Source organism: Panthera pardus, unplaced genomic scaffold (genome assembly GCF_024362965.1).
Source record: "Panthera pardus isolate Hobbes unplaced genomic scaffold, ASM2436296v1 HiC_scaffold_20, whole genome shotgun sequence".
Lineage (NCBI taxonomy): Eukaryota > Metazoa > Chordata > Mammalia > Carnivora > Felidae > Panthera > Panthera pardus.
In genome coordinates this window covers 508532-521677 of record NW_026526766.1, presented here as the reverse complement: position 1 = coordinate 521677, position 13146 = coordinate 508532, and the positions used below count along the sequence as shown (strand labels likewise).

Here is a 13146-nt window from a genome sequence, read left to right as displayed (position 1 = left end):
TGTTGCTAGGACTTCTAGTACTGTGTTGATGAAAAATGGTGAGAGTGGACATCCTTGTTCCTCATCTTGAAGGAAAAGCTGTCAGTTTTTCACCATCTAGTATGATACTAGCTGTGGGTTTTCCATAGATGGCCACTATTAAGTTCCCTCTAAACCCACTTTGTTGAGGGTTTTTTACATGAATGGATGTTGAATTTTGTCAAGTGCTTCTTCTGCATCTTTTGAGATGATCATATGGTTTTTACCCTTCATTTTGTTAATGTGGTATATCACATTGATTTATTTGTGGATATTGAACCACCCTTGCATCCCCAGAGTTAATCCCACCTGATCGTGGTGAATGATTCTTTTACTATAGTGTTGAGTGCAGTTTGTGAATGTTGAGTATTTGTGCAAGTATGTTCACCAGGGGTACATGTGTGTCCTCTTCCTTCTCACTTAGTGGATGCTCTGCTGTATATAGGGGTCTGTGAAGTAATGGCTGGAAAGATGATGTAGTCCCTGTCCAACTGTAAAGGGGTATCTGAATGGTCCTGAATTAACTTCAGGTGAGAGGATAATTAAAGTCAATTAAGTCGTATGTCAGAAGACAGAGCATTCTCTTGTGAATCAGTCACTTCCCACACTCCTGTCTCGAACACACTTAACCTGTTTCATTCTCCCCAGGATGACTATCGGGTCTGTATGGACTTCAGCATCATTCAGAAAGACTCTCCTCCTATTTGCCCTGTGGATGCTTCAGGCTGTTTCACAGCAGAAGTGACAGATTTCACAGGACAGTATGTGAAGGTCTGTGTCTGTAGGACAGAGAAAGGTGTGGATTTCATCATATTTCTTTGTTTAATCAGCTTCTTGTTAAGTAGCTTCATATCTGGATTTTTTTCTTTTCCAGGAAATTGGTTTTTTTTTATTTGGTTTGGTTTCAGCACATAAAACCATAAAGATAGGTATTATCGGCCACATTGTAAGCGTCTAGTATCTTGAGAGGAAGTATGTTATAGTTTCAAAGGCAGGAAACTAGGCTCTGATTGGTAACTCCCAAAGCAGCTTTGTGGCCTCGGGGCAGCCATTGCTGGTGGAAGACTTCACTATCTTATGTGGTGTAGAAGTGCTTAATAAGTACCTAAAGGTAGACTGTGCCCAAAATGTGGGCTGGGTATTTTTATAATACATGTGTCATTTTTGCCTTTTATTCATAGTAAACATATCAAAATATCAGATTGTAGTAATGTACATAATTATATTGTGTTACCAAGTATTGTAGGATATTTTAATGACTGTGCATTTATTTTTCTAACAGGATGCTGACAAAAACATCATCAGGACCCTGAAGGAAGAAGGCCGACTTCTTGTTGCTAGCACCTTCACTCACAGCTACCCTTTCTGCTGGAGGTGAGAAAAAGGAAAGACTTATAGCTCAAGCTTCTAGTCTGTGGGGACATGTAGTGTGTGCACCCGCTTTTGTCAGTCTGGGGTTCCCCTCGTTTGTGTCCTTTAGGGTTCATGTTTGGAAACTGCCCTCTTGAATTCCATGAATATGTGTAGTTATTGTTTTCCTCAGCAGTTGTCTGAGAAGTATCAGTGTAGACAAATATTTGGTGTCAGGGCCACATTTCTTTAAGTGAGACTGATCTCTACCATTTCCTGGTGGAATTTAGTGAGAGATATAACATGATACAAGTTTGAATACAAGATCATACTATGAAGAGGTGGGTGAAAATGGAATGTTTGGAGACATCAAGTTCTGTTCCCACATTTCCTTTTTGCTGAAGTTGACATCATTTCTTAGATAGCTATCACACACCAGCAGAACTATATTTTCCTTCTTGTTCAATTTTGTTTTTAAATGTCTATTTTTGAGAGAGAGAGAGAGAGAGAGAGAGAGAGAGAGAGAGAGAGAGACAGCATGATCAAGAGAGGGGCAGAGAAGGAGGGAGACACAGAATCCAAAATAGGCTCCAGGCCCTGAGTTGACAGCACAGAGCCCAACGTGGGGCTTGAATTCTCGTGAACCGCGAGATCACAACCTATGTCAAAGTAGGATGCTTAACCGACTGAGCCACCCAGGCACCCCTTCGTGTTCTTTTTTTTTTTTTTAATGTTTATTTAAGAGAGTGTGAGTGGGGGAGGGTCAGAGAGAGAGAGGGGGCAAGAATCACAAGCAGGCTCTGTGGTGACATAGGGCTTGAACTTAGGAACCATGAGATCATGACCTGACCTGAAATCAAGAGTTGGACACTTAACCGACTGAGTCACCCAGCCGCCCCTATTTCTCTTTTCAATCTTTTATTAACTTTTGCCTTCTTGGTGTTGTGGAGATGACCGGTACCAAGGACATAGGCATTAGTATTTGCAATAAAAACAAGTATTAGCGGAAGGCCAAATAGGTGGTGGTGACGTCAGTAAGAAACTAAAAGTTGGCCTTACCCTGGGTGCCTGCACACCTCAGTCTGACCAGCACATCCTGCATTGTTGCTTCCCCAGGTCAGACACCCCCCTCATTTACAAAGCGGTGCCTAGCTGGTTCGTACGGGTGGAGCACATGGTGGACCAGCTGCTGAAGAACAATGACCTGTGTTACTGGTGAGCAGTGAGATGTGTGTCTTCACAATGTCCTGTGTCATTGGGTAGGGAGCATTGGCTTATCATTGTCCCCAAATATAGTAGTTCTAAGGGTCATCTTTTATTAAACACTGTAATAGTAGCTATTTTTTATTCTATATTTTCAACACCGTGAAATAATCTAAATAATATAAGAGAAGTAGCATCCTTTCTGTGATAAGGCATATGGAGGGAGCATTTTTCTTTTCTGTGAGCCTTAAATAACAGTCATTTTAAGGATATGTGTTTATATTTTAATGTACCTACAGAAGCCATTTGTGCTTACTGCTCTGACACACGCTGAGCTCCTAGACCATGCTCTCATCTGTTTATTGCAGGGTCCCAGAGTTTGTGCGAGAAAAGCGATTTGGAAATTGGCTAAAAGATGCACGTGACTGGGCAATTTCCAGAAACAGATACTGGGGCACCCCTATCCCCCTGTGGGTCAGTGATGACTTCGAGGAGGTGAGGCCATGCGTTCTGTTGATTTTTGCTAAAGCACCTCATTTGTGTGTCTGATACTATTTCTTTTCTCTTTGCTCCTTTCTTATTTCATCTGTTTCTCTTTATTCTTCCTAGAATCATATAAATAAGAATTTGGGGGGAGGGACAGTTAACTTAATTTTACTTCTGTTAAATATTTTTAAATTGTATTTATCACTCTGTGTTGCTCACCCCCTTTTCTCTCCTTGTGAGTAACTGCTAATCGGAATGGAGACTCCACACCTGCACTGTGCCATAGCATGTGAATCTACCCTTACGTAGCAGTGTGAAGGGAAGGCTTAAAAAACATTACCAGGGATGCCTGGGTAGCCCAGCCAGTTAAGCATCCAACTGTCGGTTTCCGCTCAGGTCATGATCTCACGGTTTCATGAGTTCAAGCCCCACGTCACACTCTGCGCTGACAGTGCAGAGCCTGCTTGGGATTCTCTCTCTCCCACTATCTGCCCCTCTCCTGCTCACACCATCTCTGTCTCTCTCAAAATAAATAAATAAAGTTTTAAAAATTTAAAAATTACCAAAGCATTGCCAACCTTATGTTTTATAAAGCCAAGTGATTATGTGTGTAAATACGCATACATGTCTATAGATATACCCCCATGGCGGCCTTTGGCATGAAGACTACAAGACATGAAAAAAACAGCAGTTAGGTAGCCAAGTCTGAGGGCTAAGGAAAGGGCTGTGTGTGCGTGCTCCCTAGGAGCAGACACCCCCGGTGAGACCCACAGCAGTTCCTGCTTGGGCGGCCCAGCTGGAGGCAATCCTGAGTGAGGTGTTGTGATCTCATTAGTTTGATCCGGTCCATGCACAATAATTTACTTCTAGCTTTGACTTGGAAAGATTCCAGATTAAAGAGCCAAATTCAAGTGCTGAGAAGAAACTAAGATGCCTCAGAATAATAGTCGAGGCATTTCATTTATGCTGGTTGCTAGTAAACCCTCAAAAGTACGTGTTGAGTGGATGCTGTTAGGTGCTCTCCATGTAGGGACTCCTGATATAGTGGAGCCCTCTCATCTCCTCAGTGACCTGCAGCCTTTGATGACGTAAGCCACGTTACTGACAGCCATCCTGAAAGTCAGAGATTTCCAAAACTAAGTGTGAATGCTGCGTAAAGTAAAGCTGTGTGGTCTTTGGCTCTGAGATTCTTCTGCCTTTTGACTTTGCTTTGACAGGTAGTATGCATTGGATCAATGGCAGAGCTTGAAGAACTGTCAGGAGCGAAGGTCTCTGATCTCCACAGAGAGAGGTCAGTCTCTGAACGTCCGCTTTTCTTTGTTCCGTCATTTAGAGAGCACCCGGCTAGGTGCTGGGGAGGCGTCTGTAGAACAGATCTCAGAGCTACGTGTCGGAATCAAGTACTGGTTTGCTGAGTTACTCTGTTGGTGACTCAGGTCATGTTCATGAAGGGTGGCCTCTGTCCTGGAGTTGGATGTCTGGTGACTATGGTATGAACCCCCAGATTGAGCATCACAGTGCCCTCTGACAGCCTGTGATGACTACCACTGTTTCTGTTTGCAGATGAAAGCTTGATAGGTATCGTGTTTCCTCTTGGTAATTAGACTGCAAGTTGTTTTGTAGTTAAAACTAATAGAAGTGGCTTTGCTTTGTTTCTTAGCATTGACCATCTGACCATTCCTTCCCGTTGTGGGAAGGGGGTGTTGCGTCGTATCTCTGAGGTGTTTGACTGTTGGTTCGAGAGCGGCAGCATGCCCTATGCTCAAGTTCATTATCCATTTGAAAACAAGAGGGAGTTTGATGATGCATTTCCTGCAGACTTCATTGCCGAAGGCATTGACCAAACCAGAGGATGGTATGTTCTTTGTTCTTTCAAGAATTTTACTGATTTGATTTTATTGGATTTCAAGGTATTTAACTGAGCACCTAACATCGATTAGCTGGGTGCTGGAGGGATTGTGTCAAACAAGACAGGCTCTGTTCTTGCCCTCTGCCCCTCACCACCCAACATATTATTACAATGTCTTTTGAGGGACTCCTGGATGGCTAAGTCAGTTAAGTGTCTGACTTTGACTCAGGTCATGATCTTGTGGTTTGTGAGTTCAAGCCTCACATCAGGCTCTCTGCTATCTACACAAAGCCTTCTTTAGATCTGTCTCCTTGTCTCTGCCCTCATATGCTCTCGTGATCTCTCTCTCTCTCTCTGTTTGAAAAATAAACATAAAAATAAGTAAATAATAAAGTTTCTTTTGTGTAGAGATCTCTCACTGCAGTAAAGCTGTTTTAGAGTTTGAATTACTTCATTGACATTTTGGAATAGATTTGTTATACTTGAAGATTAAGTGATATAAAACAAAATGTATGTCCTTATTTTATTCATTTTAAACAAGCTACTCAAATGTTTAATGAGTACTTACATGTAAGATAATGATTTGGGTGCTACAGATTTAAAGAATACTTGGAAGAGTACTCAGATGTTAAAGCTAGCTTCATAAAATCAACATTCTAAAAAATCCAGACTTGGGGGGAAAAAAGCAAGGAGGGGAAGGCTTTTGGCATTGTTTTTATCTGGTGCCTGTTTAAAGCAGTACCCTTGTCTTGTGGGTTAGAAAAAGGTGAGTTCCCTTCTCGTGGATGAGAAATTTGGCTGGCCCAGGTTCTCATTCCACTTTGATTAGTAATGTTTTTACAGCAGTGTTTCAGGAACATTAGTGTCATTTTCTACTTTTACATCTGCAATAGACATCACAAATTGAATTCCAGTCTTAATGTTCCAGAAAGTGCCATTTTCAGCCTCCAATCCATTTATCTTTAGGAACAGGTCCAAAGCCCTTCTTAGGGAAGGCCAGATGCCTCACCAGCAGGTTATGTCCCTGGGGGGGTGGCGATGTCTGCCAGCCCTTGACAGTCCTGTGGGTCTCTCAGTGCACGTCTCTCCCCGCCTGCCTCAGGCTCAGGCTGCCTGTCCTGGCAGCCAGGACCTCTTGACCCACCTTCAGAGGAAGGCTGTCTGGTCCACCCTCAACCGTCCATGTCCTGTCATGTCTTGGGGTGCAAAACCAGGCTGGAAGTGACACTGGAGCATCACTCACTAGGGTGGCTGCAGGGATGTGGTGGAGTTTAGGGAACAAGCGAGCTAGCAAGGCAGCAGTGTGCGTGGCGTCTGGCAGAGCAAAGATGTCATCTGCATTCCTAGTCTCTGCTGTCTGACTTTTGGGGGAGAGTGTCTTCTGCATCTTCTGTCCTCAGACTGTCTCACGTGACATTATGCTAAGGCCACACACACCTGGATTTTCAGCCTGGCATATCTAGGGGTCCCGAGAGGCTGCCAGCTGGCCCCTGAGGAGGGCGGCAGTTCTGTCCTCAGCTGCTGGGGTACTTTATTAGCTTTCAGTCACATTTTCTGTTTTCTGACCTGATTTGTGTGCAGTGGGGTCCTGTGTGGTTTTTCAGCACACCCCCAAATGTTTCCAGTGTCACCAGCCAAGAACCTTTGTCATAAACAATAAGGGTAACTGATCCAAAATAGAAATTTAGTACTATAAATAAACATAGTCTTTTTTCCTTTGCTCAGATTCCTTTTCTGTTGTTGCTGATCTGTTTATGGGTTTTTTCCAGGTTTTACACCCTGCTGGTGCTGGCCACGGCTCTCTTCGGACAGCCGCCTTTCAGGAACGTGATTGTGAACGGGCTCGTCCTGGCCAGGCAGGTGCTTGTCCCTGGCCCTTTGCTCTAGCAGCCATGGTCCGGGCGGGTCTAGCCATTTCTTGTTGCTGCTCTTCCCTTCTCTTCCCTTACCTTCCCTCCCCTCCTGCCCACTTCTCTCCAAGTGTCAGTCCCTCCCAGGGAGAAGGGCAGACTAGAGAGTGAGGCCTGAGGGGGGTGGGGGCATGCATCCTGTGATAAAGTACATTCACTGTTGGTACTTATTTAATCTGTACCCTGGTCCTTTAATAAAGATTTTTTTTGTCTTTTTAACATGAGGGAACTATGGGTTCTAGAGATTTTCGAAGTCATAGAGGATTCTTATTTTTTCTTCTATTACCCGTAGTCATTAAAAGTCAAGCGCAAATTACTAAAAATAGGAAGTAAACATTTACATAGATACCTTGCCTTGTGTTTTCCGAGGCAAGACATTGTGCAGGCCCTGCTGTGAGTGTTTCGTTTTCTCTCATCAGAGCCCCAGAACTGACGTGGGTCCTTTTCTTATCCCATTTGGACATTTGAGGAGTTTGAGATACAGAATAAGCAACTCGTTCAAAGTAACACAGCCAACGATGATAAAGTCACCTTGTGCACACAGCGAGTCTGGCTCTACTGTCTGTGCATCTTTGGAGTTTTTTTAATTGAAAACATTATCGAATCGTAGATTTGCGTACAGTTGTGCAGCAGTAACAGAGAGCCCTGGTGTGCTTTGCCAGGTCACACTTTTCAGACCCAGCGTCATCACCGCCCCATCCTGTTCAGCCCTGTCTCACATGTACCCATTTGCTTGTGTGCTTAGTTGCACACAGTTACCACACATGTAGGTAGGTCCCTGTGCCCACCAGCACGGTCAAGGTACTAGACTGTTTTGGCGTCCCAGGACTCCCCCGGCCCCCCACCTTTGCCCCTGGCCCCCCAGCAACCACTAGTCTGCTCCTCATCTCTGATTCCATCACTTCAAGTTCTGTTATGTGAATGGAATCCTACCCTCTGTGACTTAGGGCCTGGCTTTGCCACTCAGTGAAATGCCCTGGAGATTCCTCGGGAGAGTTGTGTCCTCGGTGGAGCAGTGCTCCGGGTGCGGTTGACAGCAGCTTGACCATAGCCTGCCGGAGGACACGGGGTTGTCCCCAGTGGTTGCTGACTATGAACTGCTGTTACAGGCTTTTGCACCAATTCAGGTTTTCATTTCTCTGGGATAAATGCTGAGCCTGTGTTTTCAACTTCTCCACTGACTCACCACTGTGTTCGTAAAGACTACCTATTGTGCCATTATGCCACTTACATTTATGTATTCCAGTGTGCAAGTGACCTATAACCATATGTAAAGGGTAAACCGCGACAGTGACGCATTTGATTGGCATCTCCTTTTTGTTTTTTCAAGTGATGGCCAAAAAATGAGCAAGCGAAAAAAGAATTATCCGGATCCACTTTCAATCATCCATAAATATGGTGCTGACGCCCTCAGGTACAAGCCACTGCCCTGTCCTGTGTATAATGTCGTTTTATGTAAGCTCCCTTTATTGATCGTGGTTCTTAATTTGGTTTATAATTAGCTTTTGAAAAGTGTGTGTGGTAACGTGGTCAGTTACGTTGGTGTGGTGTTGGCTCCAAACCCACAAGGTGGTTTTCTAAATAACAGGAGTGTGTACAAACCCAGAGGTATTGTGGGGAACTGGGCCTGTGTTGCTCTCGGGCCGGCTGCTGGGCTTTCTGCCTCCCTCCCTCCCCTGACTCCCATCTCCTTGGCCATTTAGTCCTTTTTTACACTTGCTCCTCAGAAGGGCCATCTGTGGTATATTTATGCTAGAGCACATAAAAACTAATATCGAAAGGCTTGTAGAGAAATGTGAGCCACCACTTGAAATAGGAGTCCTAGTCATGGACATGAAGTGTTTGGGTGGCAGGGGAACCACAGACGTCTCGTCCCGCCTCCTCCTGCCACAGACACGGAGACACATCCAGGGGCTGTGCCCAAGCACGTTGGCAGTTGCTGTGTGGCCCAGGGGCAGTGAATGGGGTGTCCTCCCCCACCCCCCGGTTATCTGTTAGACTTCCCGTTGGGCCTGCTGACAACCTGAGAACCACATCAGTCATTAAAGTGAGGACTGTCCCATCTGGTGTTTAGCAGCACCCCTGGCCTCTGTCCTCTGGAGCCCTCTGCTCCTTCTGTGAATCCCTGCGGGTGCCCCTGGGTTGGCCGAGTGCCACATCGTGGTAGGGGTTACGTCTCCCCTTCGTTATTCACTAGTTTTCCTACACAGAGTAAGAGCTTTGTCACTTTTAAATTGACCATTAGAAGAGTATTGGTGATTCTCCCCCTTTATGTAAAAATGCTAATTTTCTTGTTTGTCTTGTCAACATGCCCAATAATAATACTTGTTTTAATTTCTGTGTTCTTTTTCTGTGTGATTTTTCTCCTCATCCAGATTGTATCTGATCAACTCCCCTGTGGTGAGAGCAGAAAACCTCCGCTTTAAGGAGGAGGGTGTGCGTGATGTCTTGAAGGACGTGCTGCTCCCATGGTACAACGCCTATCGCTTCTTCATCCAGAACGTGCTGAGGCTGCAGAAGGTGTGAGCTTGGGTTTGTGTAGGAAAGAGCTCCATGGACAACACCACAGAGAGGTCCCTGTGGATGGGGCTCAGAGCTGTTGGGGGGCCACCAGTGAAAGTGCACAGAGTCTGGGGTCTGCACTGGGTGGGCTCCAGCTGGCCTCTGCGGCATGCTGGGCCCCTGCAGAGGAGTCCCCTTGGAGGTTTATTGATCCCCCACTTGCCCTCCCTCCTGGACCCCAGGCTGACAGGTGGGGTGGAGGTGAGTCGGCCGCCTGCAGTGAGGAACCGCTGAGGAGAGGCTGCTACACACGGTGCTCAGTGGTGCATCCAGGTCCAGGCTCTGAAAGTGAGAGACGTCCCACTGGGTTGTTAGGAGGGAAAACCAGGATTGTGGTGTGTGTGGAAGTGCCTTGGGGAGATTCTCTGCCCCGTCTGAGAAGCCACCTCCCCTGAGGCTCCATTGCACGGGGGTGCCTGTCTGTGCTCTCAGGGCTCCGTTTGGGGTCAGACCCCGATACCACGCATCTTCTATGTCCAGCGCCTTACTGTGTACAATACCATTGACTAATCACGCAACATTAATCCTTTCCGGAAATTGGTTGGAGGCCACACTCCGGTGGGCTGGCTGTTCACCGTTGGCTGCCTCTGGCTCATCTCCTGACATGGCCTCTCCCTGTGAGTCATGGAGGGTAGGCAGGTCCCTGCAGGCCTCTAGCTGTTGCGGGACTCGGGAGCACCATGGGGCTCTCCTGGGCTTGGCAGCCGGGCACGAGCTCCACCATCAGGCCCTCAGATCAGGGCCACCATTAGCATGGCCATTGCTCTGCCAGCCTGGGGTTGCTACAGTGTGGAGGGCATGGATGAAATGGGCCTACAGCTTGAGGAGGGTTTTGCAAGGGAAAAGGAGGGGCGAGTCAAAGCATTCAGTACAGTGGACAGTAAAGCAGAGACATAAATTTCTACTGTTCATGTTCGGTTTATACACCTTCATCCAGTCCTGGCTAGCTGTACTAGCTTTTGCTATGCAGCTTTAAGTAACTAAATCCTACACTTACAAGACTTTGGAATATTTTTTAATTCATAAACTTTTTGGTGCGAAGGGATATTTTTCCTCTAGATTTTCTTTACTTCACTCAAAAATGTAATTCATTGAGGACGTAATATCCCAAGTGTAGAGCTTATTTGGAAAATATTGCGACAGAAATTTAAATTGCCCATTGGCTTCTGGGGTTTTGTGGATTGTTGTGAGCTACTTTCAGGTGGAGTGATTCAAAGCATTCATTTCTGTGCGGTAATTTCCCCTAAGCACACAGAACGTTTCAGTGACTGTCACTCCCCAGGAGGAAGAAATGGAGTTCCTGTACAATGAGAACACGGTTAAAGAAAGTGCCAACGTGACAGACCGCTGGGTCCTATCCTGCATGCAGTCGCTGGTTGGGTTCTTTGAGACCGAAATGGCAGGTAAGACTCTAGGGCCGGATATAAGGGCTCTTTTCTTTCTGATTGCCCTTTTGATGCTTAACTGTGTTTCTCTATAAATATAGAGAAAGTTTTATAGGCAATTTGAGAGATACAGAACAGGAGACAAGTAATTGTTTCTTTTAATCTCTCAGGTATGGTCTTGTTAAGGCTTATTGTAGAAATGTGCTCAGCCTCACCCTGCCCGCCCCAGGTACCATTGCGGACCCGTGGCCTTCCATGGCTTCAGTGGTTCAGAACCCACCCCCACCACCTTTTCCGGTGGTAGGTGCTGCCTAAAGTCCTCAAGCTGCAGTTTCTTTCTGTGGAAAGTGTGTAGAGGCGTCGTTATGAAGCTCAAACCAAGATCGTGTGCATAGAGTAGCCGGAAGATAGTAGATGTTCAGGTAGTATTTGTTAACACGCATTTTTACTTATTTTTAGTCTGCATTAATCATTAAATAAGTAGTCCCTGTTTGGTCTAGAAAAACTAGGAAATACAGAAAAATAATAATGAAGCAGATATTTCCCCATATTTCTGTTACCTAACGAATTGGGTCTTAGACACAGGTGGGGAGAGTAGCTTATGTTGGTTTCCTGGAGGTAGGGGACAGAATAGCTACAAGTCTGAGAGAGAAATTCCAGAAACTACTAAAGTAGGTTACCTGACATGGGTCTGACAAAGTCGGTGGGCAGAGGAGGAGAGACGGCTCTGCTGCGCATGCCCTGGCGAGTTTAACCTGCCCCCCCAATGCCCTGCCGTTCGTGCAGGCATATGGCCTCCTTGGTGCCCCAGCACCTGGCACAGAAGGATTCCACCCCATCCCTTGAGGCCTGCGCCCACCCACTGAACATGTATCATTAAGGATCAGGTGACTATCAAACTGTTGGACAAATTGATGTAAGTGAAGATGGAAATGAATGTGTAAGGCAGAGCTCAGTGCACACCCCAGGACACCTGCTCGCAGCCATGTCCACCCGTCCCTCCCGACTGATAGGAAACAAGCCTGGGGACTGTCTTTGGGCAGCACCTGAGCTCGGGCCTGTCTCCTGGGAAGCACATATGGCTGAGCGCAGGAGATGAACAGCAGCCAACTCTTTACCTTCACCCCCTCACAGACAGGGTTCTGAGGACCAGAGGGTCTGCGGTTCCCGTCAGGGACCCCACAGCGCATGGTACTGCTGTGCTGTGATGGTTCTGTGTGCCCTCCAAGGGTTGGCACCTAGGCACAGGGAACTCTAGCCTCTGAGAAGGCGAGGGGTGTAGTGAACCCTAGAAATCACTGACTCCTCTTCCCTTCAGACTAGGCCTCCACTTGCCATGTCGCCTCTCCGGGAGTGAGTGGCCACTGGCACCTCAGCCCTGGTCTTTGTGAGCCGCGCTCTGCCCTTGGCAGCTTCTCATTGTGGTTACCAGTTTTTTATTTGGGGGTGGGGGAAGGGCAGAGACGGGGAGAGAGAGAATCCCAAGCCGGTTCCAGAGCCCCACACAGACCTTGAACTTACAAACCGCAAGATCATGACCTGAGCAGAAATCAAGAGTCAGATGCTTAACCGGCTGAGCCACCGAGGCGCCCCGTGGTTACCAGTTTAGACCAGAGGCCTCGTTAACATTTACTGAACACTTTCATTGATACAAGTTGTATTTACTTATAATTGTTGGTCTTATTCTTGCTTTTGGTGTGTATTTTTGTACAGTGGAGAGTATCCATTAAGGGGAGGTGAACAGGAAAATACTAACTATAGGCCCATGCCTCAAACATGGCTGGCTGAGCACCCTCACCGTTCTATTTGCCCTTGGAATTCCTCGGGAGCTCTCCTATCTTTCTCCTTTTACCGCCTCCTCTGCGGTCTTTCCTGGACGTTTGTGGCCTCTAGGAAGCCTGTTCCACTGGGGATTTGGGCCAGGCATCCTCTGTAGGGGGCTGGCTCTGCACTGTAGGACGGTGAGCAGCTTCCCCGGGGCCCACCTGCCCAGCTGTGACCGCCAGAGTGTCTCCAGACCTCGGAGCAGAGCGTTCCTGGTGGGAAAGCACTGGCCTGGTGCTGTGCCTCAGCCCCTGACTAGAGCCCTCGGTGCATCTAGCACGACCTAGTGGACGCTCAGGGTAGCACAGTGCAAGGAAGTTGAGCTTTCGTGGTGCCGCCCCACACACAGCACCAGGGAAACAGGCCTCATGGAGCCATGTGGTGTGCACCTGTGGCCTCCACTGCGGGTCTGGGGGCTCTGTTTCTCTCACTGACAGCGGGAGCTTGTCCTCAGCTCACACAGGGTGGTTCATGTGCCCCTGGACACCCTGACGGCCGTCTGGTGCATCCTTGGTGCATGCCATCAGGGCTGTCCCTTTGCTTCTTCCTGACCCCTTAG

The 13146-nt window shown here is 47.0% G+C and overlaps 1 protein-coding gene across 4 annotated transcripts in view; it reads left to right on the top strand.

Moving 5' to 3' along the window:
• Nucleotides 1-13146, top strand: part of IARS1 (isoleucyl-tRNA synthetase 1) — a 67392-nt gene that overhangs the window by 29705 nt on the left and 24541 nt on the right. For all 4 annotated transcript variants that reach the window (XM_019434278.2, XM_019434276.2, XM_019434277.2 and 1 more), the window contains 10 exons: nt 667-789; nt 1301-1392; nt 2485-2583; nt 2940-3066; nt 4275-4348; nt 4718-4912; nt 6676-6762; nt 8147-8230; nt 9192-9336; nt 10661-10781. In XM_019434278.2, coding sequence (XP_019289823.2) covers nt 667-789; nt 1301-1392; nt 2485-2583; nt 2940-3066; nt 4275-4348; nt 4718-4912; nt 6676-6762; nt 8147-8230; nt 9192-9336; nt 10661-10781 — 1147 coding nt within the window. The remainder of the gene's footprint in view (nt 1-666; nt 790-1300; nt 1393-2484; nt 2584-2939; nt 3067-4274; nt 4349-4717; nt 4913-6675; nt 6763-8146; nt 8231-9191; nt 9337-10660; nt 10782-13146) is intronic.